Raw genomic sequence first — 27,428 nt, 5'->3', positions numbered from 1 at the left:
AGTCTGTTTGGTCAAGCAGGACTTTCCTGAGCCAGGAGCACATGGCTGAGGCCTCCAGGGGTTTGCTGAACTCACTCAGGCGGGTCTCCAGGAAGGGCTGGCCGAGGCTCTCCAGGTATCCCTCCTTCTTCCCGCTGAAAACAGCGCTGGTCACCACCTTCTGCTGCAGCTGATGGGAGAAGGAAAGGCCTTTACACTGGAATTCCTCCACTGGGAACACCAGCAGGGACAATGCAAACACTGCTACTCCACAGCATCCTTCTGCCCAGCCGACTCATGGAATCTTGGAATTGTGCTGCGCTCCTGCCGGCAGCTTTGGGTTATTCCTGTGTTACACCACACGAAGGGGCAGCAGGGAAAATCCTACCCATTTTTTTTGTTATTTATAGGTCTTTTCCAATTACATGGAGAGCAGTTTGCATGCCATGAATTAAGCCCCACGTGTCTGCTCTTTCCATTATGAGGGACACCGGAGGAAATCCCTGGCTCCAGGAGTTTTTGCTCTCATCCCTGAGGGACTGATTGGAGCAGCAGGATCAGAAGGTGCTGCCTGTGTTCCAGAGGATCCTCAGGGAGCAGTGATCACTGTTTGAACTCCCACATTTGCATTCCAGGGGTTGTTACCTGCACTTTCCTCTCGGCAGTGAGCCCTCGGCAGTATTTCCTCACCAGGTTCCTCCTGCAGATTTTCCGGAGCATCTCAGATGTCTGCAAGAAAAAACCCAGGAAAAAATAAAGTAGGGAAGTTGTTCAAACAGCTCTGTCTGTGCCATGAGCCTAAAGCACCGTGGGATTATTTTTATCTTTATTAGGGTTCATGAGTTCACTTTTCTGTCAGTGCATTTTCCCTTTCTATTGCTTAAACCAACACGGAACTTCCTCATTTCTCTTGGAAACACCAACCACTGTGCCATTCCTCCCATTCCCACCCAAACACTGCAGATCTGGGGCTTTTCCAAAGGCTCTGAACAGAGGATGAAGCAGCAGCAGATCATTTCCTCCCACCTGCAATGTGCACACACATGGCCACCAAACAAGAGCCGCCTCCACCTCTCCCAAAGCCTCCAGAAACTCTCACCTCTTCCAGGATGGAGGGAGGCTGGAGCCAACTCTCATCCAAGACATTTTTTGGGAGGTGGTCTCGGAGTTTCATCAGGTAGTAGTACTGTGAGAGCCTCACAAAGTCCCTGTTCTCTGGGCAAAGGGGTTTCTTCCGATTGATGAAGCCGTTTATGAACCTACAGAAAATATCCCATGACCTCCAGAAATCCATGGAAATGAGGGGAGGGGAGGATAACACACAACAGGCTAAGGATCACTGGTGTAAGCTCAGGTGCACTGAGGGTCAGCCATGGAAATCTCAAGCTTTACAATATTCTAAATATTAACAGTTTTTGCCAAGTTCTGCTGGCCAAACCATGGTGCTTTGGAATTCGGAAGGAATCAGCTCTACTTCAGCAGCTGAGTTTAGGGGAGTGGAGAGGGAGGATGAAGGAGTGGAGGGGCATAAGATAAATTAGGAAGAAATTCTTCCCTGTGAGGGTGCTGAGGCGCTGGCAGAGGTTACCCAGAGAAGCTGTGGCAGCCCCATCCCTGGAAGTGTCCAAGGCCAGCTTGGATGGGGTTTGGAGCAGCCTGGGAGAGTGGAAGGTGTCCCTGCCCGTGGCAGGGGGTGGCACTGGATGGGCTTTAAGTTCCCTTCCCACCCAACCCATTCCAGGATTCCGTGGTTGGAAAATACGGTCGGGACAGTTACTTCCTGATGGTCTGCACCGCCCACGTCCTCTTCTTGGCAGCTCTCCGTGCCAGGGCTCCTCTCCAAAAGGCCTCCAGCTTGATTGCTGCAAGAGGGAATCAGTCCTGGGCCTTGGCCTTCACACTGACCCAGCAGAAGTTAAAACTGGTTCTTTTGCAGCTCTAAAAATCAGCTGGTGGGAACAGCACGTTTGGAAGGTTCTCTTCTCCGTGGTGGATCCAGCTCCACCTGCGCTGTGGGGCTCAGCACCGAGGCCAGGCCTTGTCCCTGCTCAGCCTCCTGCTGTCCTGCCCACAGCCCAAAAAGCTGCTTGGAGCCTGCACTTTATGTCAGCCTGCTGTGATAAGAGGGGTTTCTCCCACAGCAGCTGATGATCAACCCCCAGGTACCCCGGAATGTCCCTTCAGCTCCCAGGTACCCCGGAATGTCCCCTCGCGAGTGACAGAAGCTGCTGCTGCTCCTCAGAGCTGCTCCCACAGCTGAGGCCAAGAGCAGCTCGTGGTGTGAGGATCCAAACAGAACTAAAGGAACCTCTGCAAATGCTCTGGGGTGCAGCTGCCACCTCCTCTGCTCACAGCACCGTGGATTCGGGACCTCTAGCTCCTGTGGAAAGCCCAGCCCTAAGAGAATCCCCCATTCCAGAGCCCGTACCTGCTTTCCTCTTCTTCTGGTACGCTCTTTTCCCGAGGAATCCTTTATATTTGGCCTGGAGTCTTGAAACTGGAAAGAAGGCAGAGATATCACTGGCACCTGCAGGGTCAGGGCACTGGGGAGCTGAGTTCCTGCGCTCCATGGCACCGGGAACAGAGGGACCACAACACCAACAGGACCCTGTAGGTACCGTGCCCTTCAGTTGTGTTTTTCAAGCAGGTACAGACTAGGATGAGACAGGAGAGATCCCAATCCCAAGGGAAAGGCACTTGGTGCATCTGGGCCTGGACAGGCAGTTATAGGACCGAGGAGCTCTAAAGGAGCCAGCTATCCAGGGCTCAAGCGGGGATTTCTCCCCAGCCTGGAGCAACTTTACTGAGTTTTCCATGGACTCTGCAGAGCTGTGCAGACCAGGGTTGGGAGAGACCTTAAAGCCCATCCCATTCCACCCCCTGCCATGGGGTGGGACACCTTCCACCATCCCAGGTTGCTTCAAGCCCCATCCAAGCCAGAGCCAGGAACAAGGATCCCCAGGCTCCTCTGTCCCAGACCAAGGGAACAGGAGCCTTACTCAGCAGGTGCTTTCTGTACTCAAAGGCATCTTCCGTGGCAAACAGGGTCTTTGGGAAACGGATGAATATTTTGGTTCTGAAAAAGAGACCAGGAGCAGGTTATCCATGGTGAGCCATCCTTCCAGCTGCCCTGAGCAGGCTCAGAGCCCCCCCAACAGCTGTAATGCCACCCAAGCCCAAGCTGCATTGGGCTGCCCAGGCAAGCAGGAGAAGCTGGAACCCTAGCCCAGAGATGGAAGAAGCAAGGCTGGATTCAAGCTCCCATGGAAACAGGTAAAAATAATGAGGAAATTTGTGTATTTGGGGTTTTATATCTCTCCTTGCTCCTGCCACAGACAGGACAGAGTATCCAGGACAGCAAACACTGAGCAGCAGAGTAGCCAGAGCAAGGAATTTACCTTCCTAATTTGTATTCCTCAGGCTTGTAACCAATGTGTTTGATGAGCCTCTCCACACCCTCTGCTGCTGGCCCATGCCAGTGTGGCCAGGTAGCTGGACAGAGACTTTTGTACCTGGAAGATCAGCAGGACAACAACACAAATTATATAAAGTTTGAGGAACTCCCTCAAATTCCTTCTGCTTTACTCAAGGCAGAAGATGCCAACGCAGATCAAAATGATGCAGGCAAGACACAACATGCAAAGGGTACTTCTGAAGCAGAAGAGCATCTGCTGACAACTCCCACTGCTGGGACTCAAGTTTTGCTTGCTCTGGAGCCCTCAGGAGGGCAGGATTTGCTGGGCAGAGGGGAAGCAGCTCCCTCACCTTTGCAGGAAGAGCTCGTACTTGCGCCGGTACGCGAAGCCGGCCCGTCTCACCCTCAGGTGCTCCATCAGCCCCAGGTACTTCACCTGGTGTCGGATCAGGAAATCATCAAACTTCCCTGGAGCAAGAGCACACCTTCACTGGTCAGTTCTGCCTGGGGAGGCTCACCCGCGTGTGCATGCATTGGGGGAAATCAGGAAGGAATCAAATCCCCGATTACCCACGGGGATGAATTTGCCGCCAGCTTAACCAAGCTGTTTATTTTTAAATATAAACACAAACACACAACCTGTACATGCTGCACCCTGCTCCAAACAAATCCCTCTGTCCATTCCTTGGACTGACAGAGTCTTCAGCCCCAGCCTTACCAGGCTCCTTGTTCTCATTGGGTTTGATGCAGCGGATGTACGAGGGCTCCTTGGACATCAGGATTTCGATCAGACTCGTCAGACTGTTTTTGAACTGAGTTGCAACCTAAGACAGCATCAAAAAACTTCCTGAGCTTTGGAACTCTTCCCTGCAGGAATTGAAATCCACTCCCTGCATCCAGCTGAAACCTGGAAGCAAAAGCTGATGGTGCATTGGTAGCCTGGAGTTTTTGGAGCGTGGTCAGTTGGGACAGTGCTGAGCTGCAGCGTTTGAGCCCTGGCCATGCAGCTGGACACAGCAGGCAGCCCTTCAGCGCTCCCTGCTCCTTGGGGGATGTGTCATGGGATGTCACTTTGCTGGCTGCTGGCTCAGCAGCACCACTGTTCCGCTGCCAGGGAGCTCTCAGGGGTGGATGGCAGTAAAAACATCCACCAAGTGCAGGAATCCCAGAATCCCATAATAGCTGGGGTGGGAAGGACCCTCTGGAGATCACCCAGTCCAAACCCCTCCCAAGGCAGGTGACACAGGAACGTGTCCAGGTGGGTTTGGAATGACTCCAGGCCCTCCCATGGCAGCTGTCCCAGGGCTCTGCCACCCTCCATGGAAAGCTCTTCCTCAGGTGGAGGTGGAACTTGTTGTTGTTTTAGTTTGTGGCCATCAGGACTGAGGAAGGGATCAGTGTTTAAACCAAGACCTGGGGAGCTGAGCTGATACTCAGAGTTAAGACAAAAGACAGAACTCACAGTCTCTGGTCTCCTCCTGTTGTCCAGTTCTGACAGGAGGAAACAATCCCTCATGATGCTGTTCTTGGAGTTGCACAGCACCTGAAACAGGAGGAGATAAAAGTTGCCCTATTGAGCAGCCCTTCTATTCCTCCTGGGAGCAGCACAGCCCTGAGAACACACACAGAGGTGCCTAAAGATCAGTGCTAAAGAAAAAAAATGATGTTTTTATTTGCTGCAGAGAGTAAATAAATCTTCTGCTCCAAGATAGCATTTTTGTGCCTACCTCCTTCAGGTTTCTGTACAGTAGATCATTATTCTTCTCCAGAAATCCTGGGGGGGGGGGAAAAAAATTAAATGAAAAGAAAATAAAAAAGAAAATCGGAACATTCACATCCTCAAAATTCTCACTGCAGCCACATTTAAGACTTCCAGGTCAGTGCCTGCAGAGGGCAGGTGTTTTGTAATTCCTCTTCCCATCAGGTCATCATCACCCACAGGAGCTCAGGAGCTCCAGGCTGGCCGTTTCTCACTCACCCACAGCACAGTAGGTGACCTCTCCCGCGTAGTGGAGGAGGCGGAAATCCACCCAGTCGATGGATTTCCGCGTTTTCTGATCCGCCAGCTTGCGCCTGCCGGGGGAGAATCCAACAAAACAGCAGGAGAAAGAGCAGCAAAGAGATTCCCTCAGCTTGGGGAGAGGCACAGCTGGGGGACAGCTGGAAATGGGGGGTTTGGTGCTATTGATGTGGCTCTGGCTGAGGAGTTCTGGCTTGTGATCAAACCATCATCTCTCCCTGCTGGCAGCAGAGAATGGGAGGCAGCTCCCACAAACTCCTCAGGATACCTGGGATCCACTCACTGCCATTTAGCAGTGATCACCCATTCCAGAAATACCAAGAGTTCTTCCCACAACATCCATTTCAATACATTTTTACCGCTTATGTGGGGGAAAAACCACCAGCTGCCTCGGCCCCAAAGCAAACCTGGGGGGCAAGGATTTCAGATACTTTGCCCTAGAGCAAGAACCCAAATACAAAGGAGGAATCCAAATGTTCGAGAATAGCAGGAATATTTCGGAAAGCAAGGATTCCTGGGGGGGGGGGGAATGGGAAAAAAACCAAACAAGAAAAAAGAGCAACTTCACAGTTGAAGTTTCAGCTTTGTAAGCAGTCACAAACAGCAGAGCCGAGTGTCACAACAGCACGTTCGTGTATCAAAGCTCCTTCCAAGAGCAGATCCTGTGGAAGGAGCTCCAGCACTTCTATTTAAAGCTTTTAATCAGGCAGAACAGCATTAAGGCACATTGTGGTGACAAGGAAGTTGGCTACAAATTTTCCACTTGGCTGTGGTGGAGTTCAGAGCTGCAGGAACAGTGACAGCTCAGCACTGTGACTCTCAATTGATGACTTGTCACAGCCCTTCAGCAGCTTCTGCAGGGAAGTGCCAGCACAGCCCGGCGCCAATGTGCTCAGCTGCCACCAAAATGGGATCCAAAACCCCTCCAAATGGAGTATGAACCAAAATGTCACTCAGCTGGGGGAGAGGAGCATTTTCTCTCCTCTTTGTACTCCAAGCTCACACAGAACAAGATGGGTGTAAATATTTACATATCCCCCCTCAGCCTCAGGCATTTGGCTCCTTGTCACAACATCTTCAGCTTTCCCTGGAGTCCATGGGGGCCAAAGCCAGCTGTGGCCAAAGCCATTTAGCCTTCATGGGCTAAAACCCTGGTCCAAATCCCAGGAGTCCCTAATTTTGGTGTGGGATGACAGACTCAAAGCTCAGCATCACACCAGTGAAGAGACGGCCCCGCTCACACCTCCCAGTACCCAGGATCCACCAGTGGAGTTTTCCAACATCTGGATGGGCTGTTTGATTCCCTCTGGGACAAGGCAGAGGCTATTCCCTGCCCAGCCCTGGATATGGGATGGGAAGATACAGAGGGTAAATGCATACGTCACGAAGTGGGCATGATCTCCTACTTTCTCTTCCAGCTTTTCCAAGAAGCTCAAATCAGTCGCTTCCCCAGGCCGTAAACATTCCTCATCCTGGAACAGCAGGCACTGGATCAGAGCTGCTCTGAGCTCATATTCCCTCTTGGATAACATTTAGTACAACTCTGACCCACAAACCCAAAGCCCCATTGCAGGGGAAGCAGAACATCCCCCACCTTTAACTCCCCCCAAAAGCGGATCCTCTGCCTCATCCTCTGGGTGCTTGTTACAGGAATCTGTGTTTACGTTCTGGATAACACAGACCCATCCCATAATTAGAGGGTAAAATGTGATTAAGGACCATTAGAGCAAGGCACAGGCCCGCATTTTAATTTAGCACAAACTCTGTTCTTACCAGGATGGAGATTATTCCTTTGTGCTTCTGTTCAACCAAGTCACAGATGATTTTGTTGTTAAAATACGGGATTGGTTCCCACTGGAAGAGGGAAAAAGGAAGACCAGTTTTAGATAAAAACCTTTTCTTTGCAATTTTTTAAGTTCTTTGGAACTGAAATCAGATCCAGCCTCAGATCCCGCTGAAATGAGTGTTGGGAATTAGGATCAACTGCGGGAAAAGGTGACAGCACAGTGATCCATGCTCCCACCCCAGAGTTCTGCTTCCAGCAGCCCACACCATCCTCTTGTTCTCTACACTAATGCTCTCCATCTTCCCATGTTTTACACTGCTGGAGTCCCTCATTCTCCAGGGACACTGTCACTGAGGTTTGGGGAAGGTCCTACCTCTTCCTTAAATGATGTCAATTAAGTCTGGGCTAAACTGCACTTCAAAAGGGTTACAGAAAGAGACCCCTGGCAAATGCTTCCCATGGGAGCAATAACAAACAAAAAAAGCAGGATGACTTTCACGTTGATGATCAAAAGCATTCAGTGTAATGGCAGCTCGAAGGGAAAAGGGAGGGGGAAACAGAATTTACCTCAATCCCTTCCAGTTCGTATTCCTCCTGCTCTGCTTTCAGGGTCATCTCAATCAGCAGCTGCTGCAGCTTCTCGTTGCAGTAATTAATGCAGAACTGCTCAAAGCTTCAGGGAGGTTAAATCAGCAGCATGTTTGGTGTGTTCCAGGGGCAGCTTTGCTTCTTCCACAGAGACCAAACCCCATTCCCACAGGGACCAAACTCCCCATTTTTACACGGATCAAACCCCCATTCCCACACAGACCAAACCCACCCCTTGCTCCCACACTGCTGCACCACAGCCCAAACCAGACCTGCAGCCCAAGCTAAAGCTTTTCCTGGGCTCCAGCAAACTCCTGCACCCAGGTTTTAGTCCCCTGTGCCTTGCCCTGCTGGGCTGAGGGCAGCCTCAAAAATTCATGCAGGACCTCCTGTGCCCCCAGGTCACCCCAAATCCCAAGAACAGCCCGTACCTGTTTGTGTCCAGCACTTCAAAGCCATAAATATCCAGCAGGCCAATAACTGTTTTCTGAGTCGAGTCCTGTCAAAGACACCCCTGCTCTGCCACTGCTCCTTCCCTGCAGCTGGCTGCTTTCACCCGAATTTCAAACTTTCTTTTTGAGAGAAATGGCAGTGGAGAAGCCACTTTAAAGCAGGTAATGAACTGCTGAAACTCTTTAACAGAGAGCAACTGAAGGTTTCCCAGCTCAGGGCTGGGGGATGTCCCAGCAGCAATTATCCAACATGCCACATATTTGGTGATGAGGGCTGTGGGGCCTCTCTCTGGAGAAACTGCTCAGCATTTTAGGAGCATTCAGTGTCTCAGAGGACCCCAGACAAGAAACCAACCTTGTTGGCAAGAGAGCCATTGATTTTGTTGACGAGCCAAGTGAAAGTCCTTCCATAAATTGCCTTTGCTACGGCATCCCGGGCGTAGAATGCCAGATCCACGTTCAGAGGGCTGAGCACCTGGAAATAAAGATATCCCAGAGAGGATAAACACCACAGGGCATCAGAGCAAACTTCTGCACAGCCAGGTCACATCTGTGGCTTGGAGAAGCAGCCACATTGTCCTACACCACAGCACCCCTGGACTGCAGCTATTCCTGCAAGGGGTTGGAACAGGATCATCTTTAAGGTCCTTTCCAACACAAAAGACTCCGGAATTCCTTGATTCTACCCACAGCTTCGTTTTCCATCAGTGTTCCTTCACTCTGGTGTATCCCCACCTGCCAGTAGGTTTGGGGAACTGCATTTTGGTGGGTATTCATTTAGATGAAGTGGGGAAATATTCTGATAGCATTTCAGTTTTATATTATTAAAATGAAAATACAAAATGTCCAAAGAGCAAATTTTCCCAGTGTTTTCCTCTGTTTGTGCAGCCCAGTTTCCCAGGAAGCACCGTGGACTGGGCAAGGGGAAATCGTTTGGCTCAAATACAAGTCCCTGATCCAGCTTTTTAACAGTTCCTGCCTTGTTCAGGAATCAAATTCCAATATATTTTAGTTTCATGTCTCAGGCTGGAAGAAGGGGATGCGGAGGAGGAGAGGCATAGCCAGAGGGATCTGGTTTACACTGAGAACTGGCTCCTCATCCACTCCCCACCTTGGGGTTTCCCAGATTAATCTGGGACTACACAGAACCCCCCAGTACCTCCTCGGATCTGGCTTCGATCTTCCTGTGGGTGAGAGCTTCCTGCAGGATGGACAGGTGAGCACCCAGGAGCTGCAAGGAGAGAAACATCTGCACTCAAAGCACAGCCACAGGTCCCTGTTTAAATAAGCAGCACTGTGGGATCAGCAGGGCACAACCCCCAGCCCCCTTCCCAATCACCCTCATCTCAGAGCAAGAGGAAATAAGGAGATTTCAGGGAGAAGGCTCAAGAAGGTTTACAACAAGAGCTGGGTATTTTTTGAGTTATCCCGGTGCTTTTGGGAATAACTGTTTTGTCCCTATAAGAAAATCACAGCGAGGATAAGGTTTTCCTCCCAGCACAGGGAATTCTGAGCCCATCTGGGCAGAGGCACCTTGGAAATCCACTTGATCTGTGTCCCGTCACGGATGATGGCGTGGCCATTGCTGTCCTCCTCAAACTGGATGTTCCCGAGGTGCAGGACACTGGCAACGATTCCAAAGAGATGCTGATAATGGGAGATATTCCATTAGAAAACGGATTCCCACAGCCCTGTGGGGTGGTGCTGATCTTTCCTATCATTAATTAACAGAATTTTGGCCGGGCTGAAGGAGGTGAATCAGAGAACCCGGTACCACCACCAGCATCGTGCTCTTCGCCACCCACTCCCTCAATCCCACAGCATCATGGAATCCCAGAATGGTTTGGGGTAGAAAGGAACTTGGAGATCATCCTGTTCCACCTCCTGCCAGGGCAGGGACACCTTCCACCAGCCCAGGCTGCTCCAAGCCCTGTCCAGCCCAACCTTGGACACTTCCAGGGATGAGGCAGCCACAGTTTCTCTGGGCAACCCCTGCCAGGGACCCAATTTCTTCCCAATATCTAATCCAAACCTACTCTCTGGCAGTGGGAAGCCATTCCCCTTTGTCCTGCCCCTTGTCCAAGTCCCTCTCCACGTTTCTTGTCGGCCCCTTCAGGTCCTGACCACCCTAAGTGTGTTCCACCCTTAGCCCCTCTCGCAGGCACGGCTGCTTCCATCACCTCAGGCAAAGAGCAGTGCCCTCCTCTCTGAAATTTGTTCAGTCCCTTTCAACAAGCAGTACCTCGATATCTTTTTCAGTGAAGTCAATGATGGAAAAAGCTTTCCGGACTATTTTCCAGTCATTCTTGTCATTGATAGAAAACACTTTGGCACATCGACCCTAGGCAGTAAAAGAAAGATGAATTAATACAATTAATTGGTAATGAACTTTATTAGCAGCAGACACAGATACTTCTGGGCACACAGCTTTCATTTCCAGTTCCCTCAGCAAGTTTTTCACTGCTATTAATCCTGAATGTGGCTCCTTTGATCAAATCTTTCCATTTATACCGGAAACCTCAAACAAATCAAAGCCCGGAGTGTGGAGAGCGTCACCATAAACTGGCTGAAGTTGTGCAGAGCTTGATCTTCCAGCCATCCTTTGTTTTTAGGGTAAGAATATCTTCTGCCCAAGCTGCATTTTCCATCCCAAATTCCTGATGGGAGGCACGGAGCCGTTCCAGCTCCCACTGACCTGGATGAGGTACGTGTACTTCTGGGGGTTGCGCTCCAGCCCGAGCCAGCAGAGCAGATCCTTGTCTCCACCCTCCAGCAGCTGGTAGAAAATATGGAAATTCCTCTCTCCATGGTTTTGGTGGACAACTCGGGATTTCTCTATCAGGTAGCTGAGGATGTGCCCTCCCACTGGAGCTCCCTGGCAGAGCAAAGCAGGCAGATCAACACCAAAACCATCAACAATCCCTGTGGCTGCTGCTTCTTTACTCCCAGGAATGAGGAACGGGCTCAGGAAAAACCCAATTCTGCTGCCATTTATCTGCCACCTTTTGTTTAAGAGTGTCCAGCAAAGCAACAGTACAAGGATTTGCTGTCCTGTAAAAGTAACTTGAGCTTTAAAACTCTCAATCAGTTTTCCATGGAGCACTGCCAGGACTGCCAGCAGTGCTGGAAGCTTCCAGGATGGATAACCAGTGACCTCACCTGCAAAATGCGAGGTCTGTAAAAACAGGGTCAGAAATGTGCAATGTAAGAATTAATAAATCCTGGGCTGCCTGCTTGGTGTCCAGGAGGTTTCTCAGACTCAGCTCCTTTTCCCAGCGCTCCACTGGGTCTGTTCTCACCTTAAAATCAAACTGGATATCCATGTACTTCCCAAACCTGCTGGAGTTGTCGTTGCGCAGGGTTTTCGCGTTCCCAAAAGCCTGGGGATGAACAGAGAGGGAAAAATCACTTCTCACCTCACTGAGAGCCTCGCACCCAGTTGCAGTAGCCAAGATTTGCTGCTTCAGCTGAATCCCACTGAATTTACTGGGATTAAAGAAATACAAACTAATGCATTTCCATAGCTTTAAAGCGGAATTCAGCTAAACCAATTATTGCTTTTTCTTATCTAACCTATGAGGCCCCAAGGAACTGCTGCACGGTGCAGTTTTCTTGCATTTTCTTGTATTTCTTTCAGCCATCCTCAAATCGAGCCCCCAAATTTAAATTTTCAAATATTAAATGATATTAAATCCCAAATATTCTTTCAGAGGCTGCACCAATATTGGCCATTCCTGCCCAGGACTGCAGATTTGCAGGGAATCCTCGAGCAGTGAGGCCCAACAACCTCTGCATTTTGGGCCTTCCTTTAGTTTCTCACCTCGAGGACAGGGTTGGAGAGCAGCAGCCGGTCCCGGACAGTCTGCAGCTGCTCCGTGGTGGGACAGGTCACTGCATAGTACTGCAGGATCTTCTTGGATGCCTCTGTCTTGCCAGCCCCACTCTCCCCAGAGATGAGGATGAAGTGGTTGTTGTATTCATTGCACATCACCCTGTAGGCATTGTCAGCTATGGCATAGCTGGGATGGGCACAGGAGGAATTCGGAGGAGAAACATCCATTAGGAATGGCACAGGAGGAGGAATAGGAAAGTTTCCAGGGGATTTTACTCCTGGCTGGACTTTACAAGTGTCCTGGAATGGATTGGAAAGGATCTTAGAGAGCACCTCATTTCCCAGGGACAACCACTGGGAAAGCTGGGCTCAAAACTTGAGCCTGACTCAAAGCCTGACAGTAAAATCCAGGCCTAGTGACTGCAGACACCCCCCGTGGTGGCAGGACAGCCTTAGAGGGAAATCCCAAATCAGCAATACCCACGGAGATCCCGTGGGAACACTCACAGGTGTGGGGGCAGCTCGAAGAAGTTCACGCCCCGATAAAGCTGCATCTGAGTCACTGTGTAAATGTCCAGCTCCTGGTAGGGGTTCACAGACACGAGGAGAGAACCAATGTAGGTCTGCAGGGAGAGAGAGTCTGCTGGGACACCTGCTCCACCCCAAAATCCCAAAGGAGGAGCCAAGGACTTCAGGACATTATCCACAAACAAATGACAAAAGATGGCACAGAGCTTGTTATGAGAGAACCAAAGCAAGCGACCAAAACTCCTCCCAAACCAATACCAAACTTCTTCCAAAATCCTCCTGGTTATGAGTAAAGCTGAACCACGAGAGCAAGCTCAGAGCCCGACAATTGAAATGCAAGAATTTGGGATCACTTGGTGCTTTCCAGGACCCTTTTCTTACTGAAGTTAACACAACACACAATAAAATCCTCAGCCCTTCCCAGGCAAACCTTGTCCTGCCTTCACTCAGTCACAGTGTTCCCTTTCCCATTCCCTTCCTATTTACTGCCCATCCTTTGCAAGGCAGCCTCGAGCAAGCTGAGACTTATTTAATTATTATTTTAATTAGCTAAATTAGATAAATTCCTCCTGGGTGATCGCTCTGCTGGGTACTACCAACGCCTTGTTGTTAGATACACACAGGATACTCAGCTCTTCCTCCTGGCCCTGACCAGCGAGGCCTCCTCAGGGACATTCCAGCAGCCACAAAACCCCGGCAGCAGCAGCACTTACATAGATGAGGTTCTCCTGGTAGCGCTTCCGAAGGTTGTTGAGGAAAGCAGCCTCGCTGGTGTGGGAATCCAGAAGGACAAAATCCTGCACCCCGACCTTGTCCCGGGCTATCAGAGCCCCTTCCATGTTGGCGTCGCCGTTCTCGTCCACGTCTTCCTTCTACAACACAAAGGTTGTGGGGTACAGAGTGAGGAGGGGGCAGAGAGGGCCCTTCCCCAGGGACAAATCAGCCTTGCACAGGTAATGCCAGGAGATCATTATTGCAGCTTGTCCAAGGATGGCAATTCCACACCATCCAAGCTCTTCACAGTCCAGACATCCCAGACTCGCTGCTGTGAGCAGGGAGGAAGATCCTGGTTTCCAGAAGAGCTGAGACAAATCCAGCCTTGGAGACGAAGCTGGGACCTGGACACTCAATAACTCAGTTTAGACAGAACTTTTGCAAGCACAAAGTTGGAATAAAGAGTGGAAGGCACCAGACAAATCCTTTGTTTTTCCCCTTTATACAGATCTGAGCATGAAAATGGAGAATCCCTGGGAAAGGCTGCAAGGGGCTTGACTTGGAGGCAAGAAAGATTCATCCCACAGCACCACTCTGCACAAGAATGTTATTCCCAGCGCTTCCCAGCAGCAGCTCCAAGTCAGCTTTCAGGGCTGGCAGCAGATGTCCCCACACGCCAGCGAGAGCCATGGCCACTGCTGATAAGACTGATCAGAGAGCGACTTGGGGATGGTTAAACCCTGCCCAGCATCCCCCATCCTTCTCCAGAGGCTGCGAGATGCGAAAAAGGGTGTCCCTGACAAAACAGAATCCTCTTGCACCCTCCACTTCTGTTTCTTCAAGGTGGAAATTGACTTCATCTGGGAAATTCTCACTGCTGAGTGCCAAGCTCGATTCCCAGGCTATAAGAATCCCCTGTGCTTTTTATTTCATTAAACCAAGCTGCTAATTTCATGCTAGCAAATAGAAAACCATTTTTTGCCTGCATATTCCACACGGATTTGTCTACATCACACACATTCTACGGTAATATTGTGCTAAAGTTGGCTTTTCGGGGTTTCCCTTTGGCTCGATCTTACAGACACCAGGATCACCGAGTTCGGAGACAAATTCCTACCCTAAGGCATAAACCAGAGAAATGAATTCAGTACAGTTGGAGCAGCTTACCTTGGAGTAAATTCCCTTGGAGTGAGCTCCCTTGGAGGGTTCCAAGCTTGGATAATTAGGGGAGCAAACGTGGCTGAGCAGCCGGAGCAGCTCCGGAGGCTCCAGGCTGTGATCACCAGCCCAGCACCTTTGCTGTTCTCCTGCTGCCCTTGGGGACATTGGCTTGTCCCATTTTGCTGCTCCACTGCTCAAGGGGACGTTGTGGTTGTGTGTAAGATTTTCAACGAGCACTAACAGGACGGCGATGCGCAGTTTGTGCAGGGCCACGTCAGGTTCTGCCCCCTTTCTTAACTTCATTTTGATTTTTCTAAAGCAGAAGCTTCGCAAACTGGAAATAGGCACAAAGTAGAACGTTCCTGCTTTTTTTTTTCTCTGGCAAAGCCTGACTCGGGAGGGAGGTTTTTGGGATGAGCCTGCAGGCACTGGTGGACACTGGGGCTCGGTGGATTTGGGAGCAGAGCTGCATAAAATGAAGAGCAAAGGACCCAGCCATACAATCTCCTTTGTGACCGAGGCAAGCTCAGAAAAATCAGCTCTTAAACAGGAATTTTAATGTTATTCTCATTTTAGTCCAGCCTGCTCTTTACGTTTGTCTCTTTGAGAGTGAGCTGAGTTTTGAGATTTATGTTCAGCAGCAACATGACCACAACACTCCAGAGGGAAAGATCCCCTGAAAGCAGTTCTTTAAATAAAAAAGAAATAAATCAGCCCTGCACTCACTTCACCCACAAGGAATTACATTTTTGCTTTGCTGACTGTCCCCAGCCTCAGGGCTGGCAGGACACAGAATTCCTCATTTTTCCTTAGCTGGGGCATGACCTGACTGTGACCACTTTTCTGTCAGAAAGTTCCCTAGACTTTTTCTTTTAATATTAATATCCTTTTTTCCCCCTCCTCTGCACGTGACCGCTCTTATCCATTTGCTGTGCCTGTCCTTAGCTCAGGCTCCATTGGTTTGGAAGACAAAATAAAGAATAAAGGATGATTTTTGCTTCTCAAACCAACACCTGGACAGACCCCACTGCCACAGCAGGGAGGAACATGGAAGGGGGAGAGAGAAAAGAGAATAATAATAATAATAATAATAATAATAATGATAGGATTTTGCTTCTGACAGAGCTCTCAGGACAAGATACTTTTCCCTTCTCTCCCAGCTGGGAAGCAGGAAAGGATCAGCCTGACTCCCCCTGGGCATCCAGCTGCTCAGGTTTCCTTAACCCACTTCTTTCCCGTGTATGTTAATGGGTAAATGCCACCAGACAAAACTCCTGAACTCTTTTCTGAGCAATTTCGTGCCCAGATTTTCTCAGTATTTTGCTGGTGCTGATAATTTTACGATCCCAGCCCCCTTTACTGCCCTGTCCCCACCCATTTCTGGAAGTTCACTGCAAGTTTTGTGCTTCCCTGAATAAGAGATGCCCCAGGACTCATCAGGGCACGTGATCCCAGCAAGACACTGCTCTTGTAAAGGATTATTTTCCTTTCCTCATCACTCAGGAGTCAGGAGATTTCTTTCTTGCCTAAACACACGAGCTCTATCAGAAAACCTCTCCCTCACTACAATGAAGGGTTTTGCTTTTCCCACAGGGATTTGTCTGTCAACAGGGAAACTGCAAGGAGCCCTGTGGGATCACAGCACAAATTCCTGAGCTCTGCAGCTCCTGAGAAAGGGTCAGACAGAACAGGCCAATTTCTTTGACAAAGTTTGTACAAGTTTGAAGCAAGATCTGGCAAGAAAACGACCTTATAAATTAGGAAGAATGAAACTTTGCAAAATGATTACTTCTCTTCACCAGAGGATCAAAAGTTCATTTCTCAGTTGATGCTCCATTGATGTTTCTTTGGTTTAATGTCACAGAACAGAAGAGATGAAGGTACAGGGAGAAGGAGAATTACTTATGAGGCCACAGGTATTTTGGAAGCTCTGGAAAAGCCCAAACCGTGCAGGTGAGAGCCTCAGGTGGGCACGAGCTCACCCCGTGGACCTTTGAAAGCCTCGTAGCTCCCCACCCACGCAGGAAACTGCACCAAAAGGTGCAAACCCAGCAGACCCGGGTTTATTTGGGCCACCAATTCCACCCACACCAGCAGAAAATTTCCTCAAGGATCCTCCACACTCCCACACCATCCCGGAGCTGCCGGATTTCCCTTCCACCGCCCTGCAAGTTCCGAGGTGGTTTTATGTCACACCTGAGTCCTGCTTTACCTGCACCCTCCCCTCACCTCCTTGTCCAGCCCGTGCTGCTTCCACAGAGAATTCCAGGGGCTGGAATTGAGGCCCACGGGCACCCTGGATCATGTGTTGGGCTCTTTGCTGCTCCCTCCTTGGGCAGGGATGCGCCATCCTCCTGCTTTAATGAATTATCCAAGACCTGTCAGCACCCGAGCCCCAGGAGCTGCCGACAGCAGCTCGAGGAGGTTCTGCCTCTCACCAAAACACCCACGGCGGGCTCTGGGGATGAACCAATGGGCTCTGACCTTCCTGATGGGCAATTTGGGCAAATCCGGGCACAAAATACATCCCATCGCTCCTGGCCGGGCTCCTCAACCCCTTCCCACAGCTCCCGGCTTGGTTCCCACTAGAGGTCACTGCAAAACCCAGTTTAAGTCGCAGTTTCCGTGGATTTTCCTTCTTTTTTTCATTTTCAACAGGCAGTTTTCTCCCCTCGGAAATGATTTTCCTGCTGGACACCCATTCCCAGCTCTTCCTGCCTCTGCCCAGCTGCCAAAGGCAACAACAACAGAGATTTCCCCGGTTTCCAGCAGGATAAACCCCGTCCATTTGGGAAATCAGCAATCCACGAGCAAGCGACCTCTCCATCCTCCAGGTGATGCTTCCATGAATTCAGAGCTCTGTATTCAAGGAGCTTCCCAGCCAAGTCCCACCTCACTGGGTGACGAGCTCCTAAAGGGACTCGTGGCAGGATCACGTTCTCCAGAAATGGAAGAGCCCTTCCTGTGCCACAGGATATTTCGGTCTTCCAGCAGCATTCAGGAATTGGATCTCTTCCCTTGTGCCTCAGAGCACGAGCCAGGCAAAGGCATTTCTGACTTATCCTCAGCTAACAAATACTCACGATGAACAAAACCTTTCAAAACTTAAAATGAAAAAACCCTCAGTAAGGCACATTTTCACAGAGAAGTGGGAAAAGCACCTGTTTAACAGGCAGGTTGTTTACACCCCTCTGTTTCCCAACAGCATCAGGGTTTAGAAAGAAAAAAGAAAGTTAATTCTTCCCACCCAGAGCACATTTGTGTTCTGATCTCTGCGAAAAACTTCTCCTTCCCAACCCCCTCAAAACTTCAAGCCTTATCTAAGGCTGGGCACAGGAGTCCTAAAGCCCAGTTGGGCCTGTATGTTCAGCTCTGTCTCCACCTGGCATCACAAAATCATGGAATATCCTGAGCTGGAAGGGACCCACAGGATCCTCATCCAACCCCTGGCCCTGCCCAGACACCCCAACAATCCCACCCTGGGCATCCCTGGCAGCGCTGTCCCAACGCTCCTGGAGCTCTGGCAGCCTCGGGGCTGTGCCCATTCCCTGGGGAGCCTGGGCAGTGCCCAGCACCCTCTGGGGGAGAACCTTTTCCTGATCTCCAACCTGACCCTCCCTGACACAGCTCCATCCATCATGGGAATTTCTGTGACACCAAACTTTTTTATTTAGCCTGTTCTCTTGAGTTACACCCCTGAGATAAAAGCAAATAAAAGTGGTGCCACGGGAAGGTGCAGTAAGTGAACATCCCTGGAATCATGTGGTACAAAAGAGATAAAAAACAGACACGAGATTTAATAGAGAGTGTCAGGCTTGCCCAGCAGAGCTGAGCTCGGAGCAGCGCTGTTAACACACACATTCCCTCAGGAACGTGGGAGCTCTGTTTTGGAAATACTCATTTACTGCGAGAGTCAGCAGCTCCCTGACCCATCCTGCTCCCCTCGTGTGCTCCAGGAATTCGCTCATTAAGAGTCCTGGACTGCAGGGATCACAACAAGGAACCCCTCGGGCTCTGCTCCACCCTTGGCTCTCTGGAGGAATTGGCCCAAGGGGCCGTGACCACGGAGAATGGAAAAGGAAGATGTTCTGCCAGAGGCACTTGGCAGGGTCAGCGGGGGAGCACGGACACATCCCGGCAATCCTGGATCTTCCTACCGCAGTGACCTCGAGGTCAGGACTCCAGCGCTCCGTAGGGATGCCCCGTGTCTGCTCCAGGAGCAGTCAGGACTCATCCCATTGTTCCCGAAGGAAATTCAGAGTGTCAGATCTTGGCAGCAGGACTTGGGGTGACACATCCCCACCCAGGAGGAGCAGCCAGCCCAGGGCAGTGGGAACACTTTCCCCCTCCTGAGAAAACCCTGGTGTGGCTCCTGAGAATTCATCTCCTTTGATCTGATTTTCAGATCCCATAAAAAAAGGGATTAAAGCAGAGCAGATTCCACCACAGGACCAAGTTATGCTCGTCCCATCACAGCAAAGCCAACAAAACAAGCTGATTTTTAGATCTTTCGCTGAGACTTTTCACAGATCGCTGGAAACCTCTTTCAGATTTCCAACAGAACTGGAATGCTGGAAATGGACCACGCTTGGAAATGCAGCAGCCATGGAAAAGGGATATTTTGTGTGCGTGGGGAGGCAGTTGGGCTGTCTGGCACTACTGTACACACTCCTTGAGGCAGGAGAATTCATAAATACAATTATACTGTGGAAAAATTTACACATTGTAACCTAATTTCTTTTCAAAAGAATACAGAATAAGAGGGTTTTAAGGTTAATCAACAGCCCAGGGAAACGCCAAGAGTTCTTAAGGCCTCTTGTCTGTCTCCAGGGCATGGTCTGCTATAGACTTGTTAAAGGGTGACTGTCTGTCTTTCTCAATAGAGGAGAGGTTGAGGTGAACCACTTCACTTTCATAAATCAAAAGAAAGAAAAAAAGTGAGAAAATCTCCCGAGTTCAAACATTTCTTTAAACCCCAAACTTTAAATACTAAATGGGCTTCATGGCTGCCATTTTGAAAAACATTAGTTTGCCAAAGGACCCTTTTGATTCCTATTGGAAAAGCGAGCGCTCACAGATAATCCATTGAGAATCCAAACCCCCACAAAAGGCTCCCTGAAACAATCGCGGCGCTGCTGAAGGACAACATTTTTGTGCCCAAAAGAAAACATTTTAATGCGCTACAATCCATGACACATATATTCCTCCATTTCCTTTCAGTAATTATTCATTAGAAAACATTTAACGTCACTGCGGATTTCACACTGGGCAGTCTGCACACAAAGGAGAAGAGTTGGCCCATTTAGAAGGGGCTGAGGCCGCCTTTTCTCATCCCAGGAGCTCCAAGGCGGAGGGGGCTGCCGGACACAAGGGGCCGGCTAAATTGTGCGGTTAACGGTCAAAGCCCCCCTGCCTACTTTGACACTCATTTAAAGATGACGGGGAACAATAGAGATTTGTTCTTAGCAACTCTTTCTTGTGCCACGGGGTCCCCGTCGGCCGCGCCGGGCGCTCCGAGGCCTGCAAGCGGGGCCGGGGCCTGGGCCCACCTGCCCCCCGCGCTCCCCACTTTAACACAACGAGACAGGTAAAGAATATCGGCAAAAAGAGCCCCATTCAGCACGTCAGCTTGAATAAAACAATGGCCTGTCAGGTTAATGTGAGCAGCTCGGATTTTGGGTTGGTGCCAGCAAGCCTGGGCCAGGTTAGGCAAACGCTTCCCACCCCAGAATTCCCAGTTTGCACCAGTGCTCCCAGGTTACAAAGCGTTCAGGCACCTGACTTAGAGCATAAAACACTTCTTTATAGCTTTTTAACTCAGAGGAAGGACCCTTTTGCTGTCCCAGCTTGTTTCACAAACACAGAGGTGCTGCCCAAAACTCCGTGTTCATCCCTGCACCCCAGGCATGCTGGATGAGCGAGGAAAGCAGCAGCAATTTCACCACCCTTGGGAGATTTAGGACCATGTAAAACCCAGCTCAAATCCTGTCAGGTCAGAGCGCAGACACTGAACTGCTCATTCTCTCAGTTGCTGGCTTTTAGATAAAAATTTCAGAGTTTTCTTCAAGCTTAGATTTACTGATGCTGCTGGACCAGAGGCAGCTCCTTAACGAATCCTTATTAATTGCAGAACAGGATGGTTTATTAGAAAACATCCATTGCTGGTAAACTCCATATGCTTCAGAGCATTTCCCAGCTGACAGAGCACAAGATTTCCAGCTGGAAAACTAAAATTCAGACTTAAAAATCCTGGGAATACAGCAGGGCAGATTTATTCAATTTCTAGGAAAGAGAAGGATGGTCCTGGAGTATCTGACAGTCCCTAAGGTACAGGGAGAGGAGCATTAAACCACAGTAAATTCATTGCTTCACAGTGAGCACACCTCCAGGGTATTTACAAGCCTTCAAGACAGAACCAAGAACCAGAGGAAAACGGCCCCAAAATCACATTTATGGACACAGCAAGAAGGCCACTGATAAAGCAAGGATTGGGATCACACCTCCTGTAGGAGTGTTCCAACACCCCCCGAACACCAAACCCTTTGGGCAACAGCCAGCAGAAAGGAGCTGCCTGTGTGAGTCAGCATCAGAACTGAGAGCAGACGAGACAAGTGACACCCAGGACAACAAATCCCAGTCCAAACCAAGATTACCACTCAAGTTCCCACAGGAAAATCCAGTTTTTATCACTCCACAAGAGCCCTGCAAAAGTCAGGGACTGCTTCCAGAACATCTACACACCAGAGGTTTGCAGAGGCTGCAACACGAGGTCTGATTCAGGAGCCCCAGCCAAGGTCACCCAAAGCTCACAATGATTTAGGACAGGCCTTGCTCTGGCTCTGCTCTGTCAGGGTTGAGGGGACAGCAGTGCCAGGGCTGCAGTTTTGGGTGGGAGGAGCCGGAGGGGCAGTGAAGAGGCTGCACGCACTCATGGCCTGGCTGAGGATTTACTGTCAGGACAGGATTTCAGCTGAGCCTGGAGACTCAGCCACGATGGGAATAAACAGAAAAAAGCTCCTCCAAACTCCTCCAGAAAACATCTTCCAGCTTTCCTGGACCCCTCACACACAAAGCAATTCAAGCATTTCAATTCAGGAGTCAGGCACGGAGACATTATCAGAGGCCACATCAGCATTTCATTCTGGGAACTGTCACCTGGACTCACAGGAGAGCCCCTGCTCCCCACCTGGGAGAAGGAGAGGCACCAGACCAGACCTGCAGCTTCAACCAGCAAAGAGTCTCAATACAGCAGTGTCTGTAAAGGAAATAATTTATCTTTTCTTCAAAACCATCCCTTTCCTACCCCTCAAGGTACCTTGCAGTGCACCAGAGCTATTTTTGAGAGTGGGAAGGGTCTGGCTGTTGGATCTGTGAGGAACATCCATCACTGCCTGTGGCTCTGAAGCCAAGGGAAGGGAAAGGGAATGCTCTGCTCTTGGCTTCTTACAGCCGCAGGGACAGAGAAGGAAAATGAAGAGCCACAGTGGCCCCTCTGAGAGCATCCAGGTTGGTTTTACTCCATAGCAAGCGTAGAAGGTGGGGGGGGATCTCCAGCATTCCCAGGGTAGCAGGACACACCCATCAGGGTGACCTAAGGGCAGCTCCTCTGGGTTTGGGGTTAAGGAAGGATCAAGATTCCTCAGGCAGTCACAAGCTCCCAGGCTCTGGTGTTGCCAGCCCCCTTCTCCACTGATCAGAAGAAATTCCCTTTTTCCCACGTTGGTGAAAGTCAGCTCCTTCCCTCTTCCTTTGGTCTCACCATTCTCTCCAAAACACCCCAAAATCTCTTCTGCCTCTGTTCCTTGGAGAAGGAAGACAACCACTGCTCCCAGTCAGATCCCAGCTTGCCATTATCCAGAAATTCCCAGTTTAAAGAACTCATTAGCATAAAACCTTAGGAAGAGCTCTGGACTTACCCCACTTCTCCACATTGCTACAAAAAGGCTGCCTCAGACAAACCAAGAAGGAAAGAGGGGGAAAATTAATTCCCCCCACACCTTCTGAAGCACAAAGTACTCATTCCATGTGGGAATGGGCAGGGCAGAGCAGGTGGAGGCAGAGGGGACTCAGCTGATTCCTAAACAGCTTCTGGACGGCTGACAGAGGGAAAGGTCATCCTCTGAAACAGGGAAAACCTGTTAAAATGGGTCAAAATAGCCACATTTTATTGGATTTAGGTGCCTGTTTGAATCAGAAAGTGTTGCTATTCCTCGCCCTGAAACTTAAAATATACCTAAAATGAACAAGTTTCTTTTAAAGAGTCTCATACAAGGAGCTTTGTGAATTATTTATCTGGTTTTTTATACTTAGAGCTAAATGTTATTTGAGGGAGTAGAAATAACCGCAGTGATTGGGATGGAAATGTTTCACATATTAAAAATAACACAGTGGGGCTTTGGAGGAAAGGGATGTGTCGCCTTTAGGAGACTTCCCTGGAAGAATTCCTCCCTGAGGACTATTTACAGGGAATGGAAATTATCAGACAGAGAATTTCCCTGGTGCTGGATGAGGAGCAAAGAGAGGATGTGGGAGAAAAGCAGGGAAGTGGGGAGAAAGGAGAAGGCAGCCAGTGCTCTGTCCCTGTCCCAGCTCCGCAGAGGAACAATTATCCCAGTAATTATCCCAGTAATGAATGTGCTCATCCTGTTTGCTGGAATTCTGCCTTGTGTCATCAATACAGTAAATAGCCAGGCAGGGAGTCCCATCTGAGGGGGAAAAAAGGCCCCTCTAAATCCAAGCCTTCCTGAGGAGGAATTATTATTGAAAAGAAATTCCCTCGTTCCTCCATCAGCTCCAAGCCTCGGAGGCAAGGTCCTTATCCCAATGGATGGACCGAATCTCCTGCCGAATTTTGGATCATTGAACAGAGGGATCCACCACCTCTGACTCAACCAGAGCATGCACCACATGCAGAGCAAAAATCCCTTCTGTGCTGCAAAAAGGAAAACTCCAGGGATTTACCAGGATTGTCCCACAGCCAGACACCCCCAGCAGCTCCGAGTTCAGCCCTCAGGACTTCAGCTCCCTGAGAGACCCCTTTGCCTCCCTCTCTGATGGGGACCCACCAAAGCAAACCCACCGTTACCTCCTTTCACTCCGTGTTCTCACCAGACTTCAGATGTGGAAGGAATTAATTGTGGCTAATTAAAAATTAAATCCTCCCTCGCCTTCGGTCACTGTGTTTCTCGCTCTGCCTCAGCCTGTCACGCTCTGCCTCTGCCACCTTCTCTCTGGGAATAATTTCCTTCCTTCTCCTTGGCCTCTGCATCCAGCTCTGCCATCTGCCCTGCGGAGTCCGGCTCCGGCTCTGCTCCCAGCTGACCGCCTTGGCTGCAGCTCCTCTCCCAGTGCCTCAGTCACTCCTTCCTTCCCTCCAGCCCCCCCAGCTGCAGGGCCTCCCTCCCTGCTGCCTCTCTCCAGCCCAGTCCCTCCAGGAAAGCTTTTCCAGCACGCTCCGAGCCCCCGGCGCTGCTGCAGGACTGACCTTCCTGGGGTGAGCACGGGCTCCGTGTTCCTCCCCAGCACTGACCACAGCTTTCCACGGGAAGAGGAGGACAGGAGATGCCCAGGGAGCCTCTTGTCTCTGAGCAGGTCTCAACACACCGATGCTCAATAAATAAACCAAGGATTACCCGAGTTATTTTGCGGCAGGTGGAATATTTGCCGAGGAGACCACAGGAATTTCACCCTCATCCAGTTCCTTAGGAGGCAGCTCCGGACAGAGAATGTCAAGGTTACCTGGATGTCTGTCTTGCAAAAGCCATGCCCAGGTTTTTTGATGGGATTTGATGGAGATTGCAGAGCACCACACCAAGACTGTGACACCTCTGTCCAAAGAGCCCAGCTCCAGAACCTCAGGAGCATTTAGGAAAACTAAACTGGACTGTTCAGGAAACCAGCCCGCACCAGTGTTAGTGGTGCAGTACTGCAGAATTTTCCCTGGAAGTTTTCCTAAAATCTGTGATGAGAGAAAGTCATCAGCAGACACCAAGAAACCTGTGCCTTAATTAGAATTCGTTATAAACATTCCCATTTTAGTATCTTGTTGGAAAAAAAGGGAAAAAAAAGTAGCTGGATTGATCCTGGAGTTCCATCTGTCATCTCCTCTGTCGAGGCTTCATTACCATGCAAGTGAGATGCCATCCCAGCCCCAGCTTCCAAGATATTTCTGTGTTGAAGTCCAAAAATGCCATTAGCCAGGAGAGGAGGAAAGGCAGCATTTAGGAGCACACAGGAATTGAGGAGAAAAGTCGCTCTTACCCCACATTGTCCAGGATTAACTCAATATATATTTCTGCACCAGGAAGTTTGGGAAATGAGTCCTGATATTTGTGACTGAATTACATCAGTGGTGTGCTTTATAAAAAATAGAATTTTCAGATCATTATCTCATCATTCAACCTACAGAAATGCACCACTCAAATACATACTAATACAGATAATCGAAATCTTCAAATCCCAGAGTGATTGGGTTGGAAGGGACCTCAAAAATCCTCCAGCTCCAACCCCCTGCAGGAAATGCCCCATGGAATAAATCTCTCTGTTAATGCATCTCCCACTACAGCCACGATAATTTAAGTTACCTGGGCGTCCATCCTGGCTGCTGTTACCAATTATTCCAGGGAAACCATTCACCAGGGGCTTTGAACCTGGGTGAGGTCCCTCGGAACTCTGGGCAGCCGGGCAGGGACGATGTCCTCACCCGAATTGAGCGCCTTTAATAATTTACTGGGGCCGGGGACTTGGGCCTATGGCACCTGCATCCACTTTTCCAAGATAAGAACTAGAAACTGTATCTTCCTCGAGATTAAGTTGCACCAGGGATCTTTGATGAGTTGGTGTGGGCGTTCTGTGTTAATTACAAGCTACCCAAATTAGGGAGGGCATCCTTTGGGTGTATTGAGCCAGAGCCATCCCAGTTCGATGTCACCACGGAGCAGGTGGAGGGTGCTCAGCTGCCCCTTCAGAACCCAGAGTGGCCGAGGCTGCAGGAGCTGCCAGGAGCTGGGAGCTTTAAGGTTAATAATGTATATTCCCTTGGTTATAGGATCTCCCTTCCCCAGGCTAAGACATGCTTAAAAATTAACAGTGCAGATATCCCACAAAGGAGGAGCAGATGCTAAGACTCCACATGAATCTTTCATGCGATTCCAACTCCCAGAGGCAATTTTAGCAGCTTCCCAGCATCGTTGCAGCCTTTGGGATCTCTCCACTTCATGGGGACAGGGCCCAGGGTGGGTACAGACTTCCCCTGAAGCAACTGGAATAAAACAGCGTTGTGCAGGATGAGGGCTCCACTCTCACATGCACATATTGAATTCTGCCTTTCTCCTCCCCGGGGTCCTGACGTGGTGTAACCAGATCTGGGGAGAGGCCGTTCCACCTGCACCTCGCCAGCCTCACTCAGCATCAGCTGGTGAAAAACTACACCCCGAGCTCCAAGCGATCCCTACAGCTGCTTCCACACAGAAAATACTCATTAAATTCATCCAGGGTTTATCCCATTCGTTCCCTGGTGCATCTGAAGCGTGGGGATACGTTGCTGTGGGTGTTTGAACTTGGAACAGAGGGTAGGGAGCACTTACAGGACTGAGCAGCACCGAAACTTCAGGGTAAAAATCCCAGGGATGAACTTCTGGGAGATGCAGGTCAACACTGCCAAGCCACTCAGTTTGGATCCTGGGCACCTTCCAGGAAAGGGACAGGGAACTAGAGAAATTAATACGACATGAGATGGTGTAATACAGAGATGAAAAGCATATAAATGTGTGTTGTTGACCTTGGGGCAGCAAAACTGAGGAAAACTCATTAATTTTAAATAAATTAATGTGTTGGAGCAGAGGTGAGGGTGTCACTGAGAGTTACAAGAGATGGAAAACAAAGGGTGCTCGTGGCCCCTCAAACTCTCCAGGTAGGTCCAATTTATCCCTCCCAATCCCTTCTTTTGCTGACAGAAAATCCCGAAGTCCACATCTGGTTACAGGGACAAGGAGGATCTTTTCAGTGAGCTGGCCTGAACTGTTGGATGTGCCATGGACATCCCTTGTCCAGCTGGACTGTTGGACATGCCAGGAAGGTGTTACCCTGTCCACCAGAACAGCTCTGTTCTCTCTCACCCAATCATAACTGGAAGTTGCCACCAGCTAAAATAAAATCCCAAAGAGATCTTTCCATGCCAGCAATGGAAAGGGGATTACTCAGGGAACGTTGAGGAATTTGCACAGAGTGGGAATTGTTGGATCATTTGGGTTGGGAAAGCTCTCCAAGACTGAGTCTAAGCTGATCCCTACCTTGTTACCCAGCCCAGAGCACCGAGTGCCACATCTGGTCCTTCCTTGGACACCTGCAGGGATGGGGACTCCAAACCTCCCTGGGCAGCCCTTTCCAATGTCTGACCACCCTTTCAGCAAAGAAAACACGAAAAAAAACAACCCCATGGAATTAAAAGGAGAAGGAAATAAAGTTCTCTGCTGGCAAATGCAAAATGAAAATTTTGTAGCTGGAGCCAGGGTGCTGTGATGGACACATGGAGCTCTTCAAACACTCCTTGCAACTCAGGCTTGAGACTTGAACCCAGATTCCTGCTTTCCTCCAGAAAAATCAGGGAGCAGGAAGCTCACTTCTATGCACAGCTCATGGGATGGCTCCCAGGAAATCCTTTCCCTGTGTCCTGTTCTTCCTGGCCTTCACTCCAGAACAGCCCCAGCCCCTGGCCTGCTGTCACAGGGACATTTCAGCAGCTGGCAGTGGCTCCCTGTCACAGCTCCTTTGTGTGCAGAGATCACCCTCAGCGATTATTTATTGCAGGAGTTCAGATTCCTGCCTTCCTGTGCCATGATGAATGACTTTTAAGTAACATAATATCTGGTTTCCTCCTCTTTCACACACCCATTTCATTGCCAGGTGTCTTCAGTGACCAGATCCAAAGGGATTGGTTGCAGTCAAAAGGGAAA

General features: G+C 49.8%; 1 protein-coding gene across 6 annotated transcripts in view; it reads right to left on the bottom strand.

Moving 5' to 3' along the window:
* The window catches only part of MYO1H (myosin IH), a 29,194-nt gene extending 4,803 nt beyond the window's left edge, over positions 1-24,391 (bottom strand). For 2 of the 6 annotated variants that reach the window (XR_001862196.1, XM_017734879.1), the window contains exons 1-27: positions 23,561-23,818; positions 14,482-14,941; positions 13,314-13,472; positions 12,580-12,695; positions 12,061-12,259; positions 11,540-11,620; positions 10,936-11,115; positions 10,483-10,581; positions 9,774-9,887; positions 9,400-9,471; positions 8,596-8,715; positions 8,220-8,287; positions 7,768-7,873; positions 7,188-7,268; positions 6,795-6,886; positions 5,373-5,467; positions 5,122-5,168; positions 4,857-4,937; positions 4,113-4,218; positions 3,745-3,862; positions 3,378-3,491; positions 2,979-3,055; positions 2,408-2,476; positions 1,757-1,841; positions 1,079-1,238; positions 625-708; positions 76-169 (exon numbers count right to left, since the gene is read on the bottom strand). Coding sequence is in view for 5 of the 6 variants with exons in the window: in XM_017734879.1 (XP_017590368.1) it covers positions 76-169; positions 625-708; positions 1,079-1,238; positions 1,757-1,841; positions 2,408-2,476; positions 2,979-3,055; positions 3,378-3,491; positions 3,745-3,862; positions 4,113-4,218; positions 4,857-4,937; positions 5,122-5,168; positions 5,373-5,467; positions 6,795-6,886; positions 7,188-7,268; positions 7,768-7,873; positions 8,220-8,287; positions 8,596-8,715; positions 9,400-9,471; positions 9,774-9,887; positions 10,483-10,581; positions 10,936-11,115; positions 11,540-11,620; positions 12,061-12,259; positions 12,580-12,695; positions 13,314-13,472; positions 14,482-14,778 (2,914 nt within the window). In the remaining variant the exon portion in view is untranslated. Of the gene's footprint in view, positions 1-75; positions 170-624; positions 709-1,078; positions 1,239-1,756; positions 1,842-2,407; positions 2,477-2,978; positions 3,056-3,377; positions 3,492-3,744; positions 3,863-4,112; positions 4,219-4,856; positions 4,938-5,121; positions 5,169-5,372; positions 5,468-6,794; positions 6,887-7,187; positions 7,269-7,767; positions 7,874-8,219; positions 8,288-8,595; positions 8,716-9,399; positions 9,472-9,773; positions 9,888-10,482; positions 10,582-10,935; positions 11,116-11,539; positions 11,621-12,060; positions 12,260-12,579; positions 12,696-13,313; positions 13,473-14,481; positions 14,942-23,560; positions 23,819-23,959 lie in introns of those variants that run through there. The other 4 variants (XM_017734880.1, XM_008634197.2, XM_017734881.1 and 1 more) reach the window with 4 other exon arrangements.
* Between the last annotated feature and the right edge of the window lie 3,037 nt (positions 24,392-27,428).

Source organism: Corvus brachyrhynchos, unplaced genomic scaffold (genome assembly GCF_000691975.1).
Source record: "Corvus brachyrhynchos isolate BGI_N302 unplaced genomic scaffold, ASM69197v1 scaffold114, whole genome shotgun sequence".
NCBI classification, from domain to species: domain Eukaryota; kingdom Metazoa; phylum Chordata; class Aves; order Passeriformes; family Corvidae; genus Corvus; species Corvus brachyrhynchos.
This window is presented reverse-complemented; position numbering and strand designations above follow the sequence as displayed.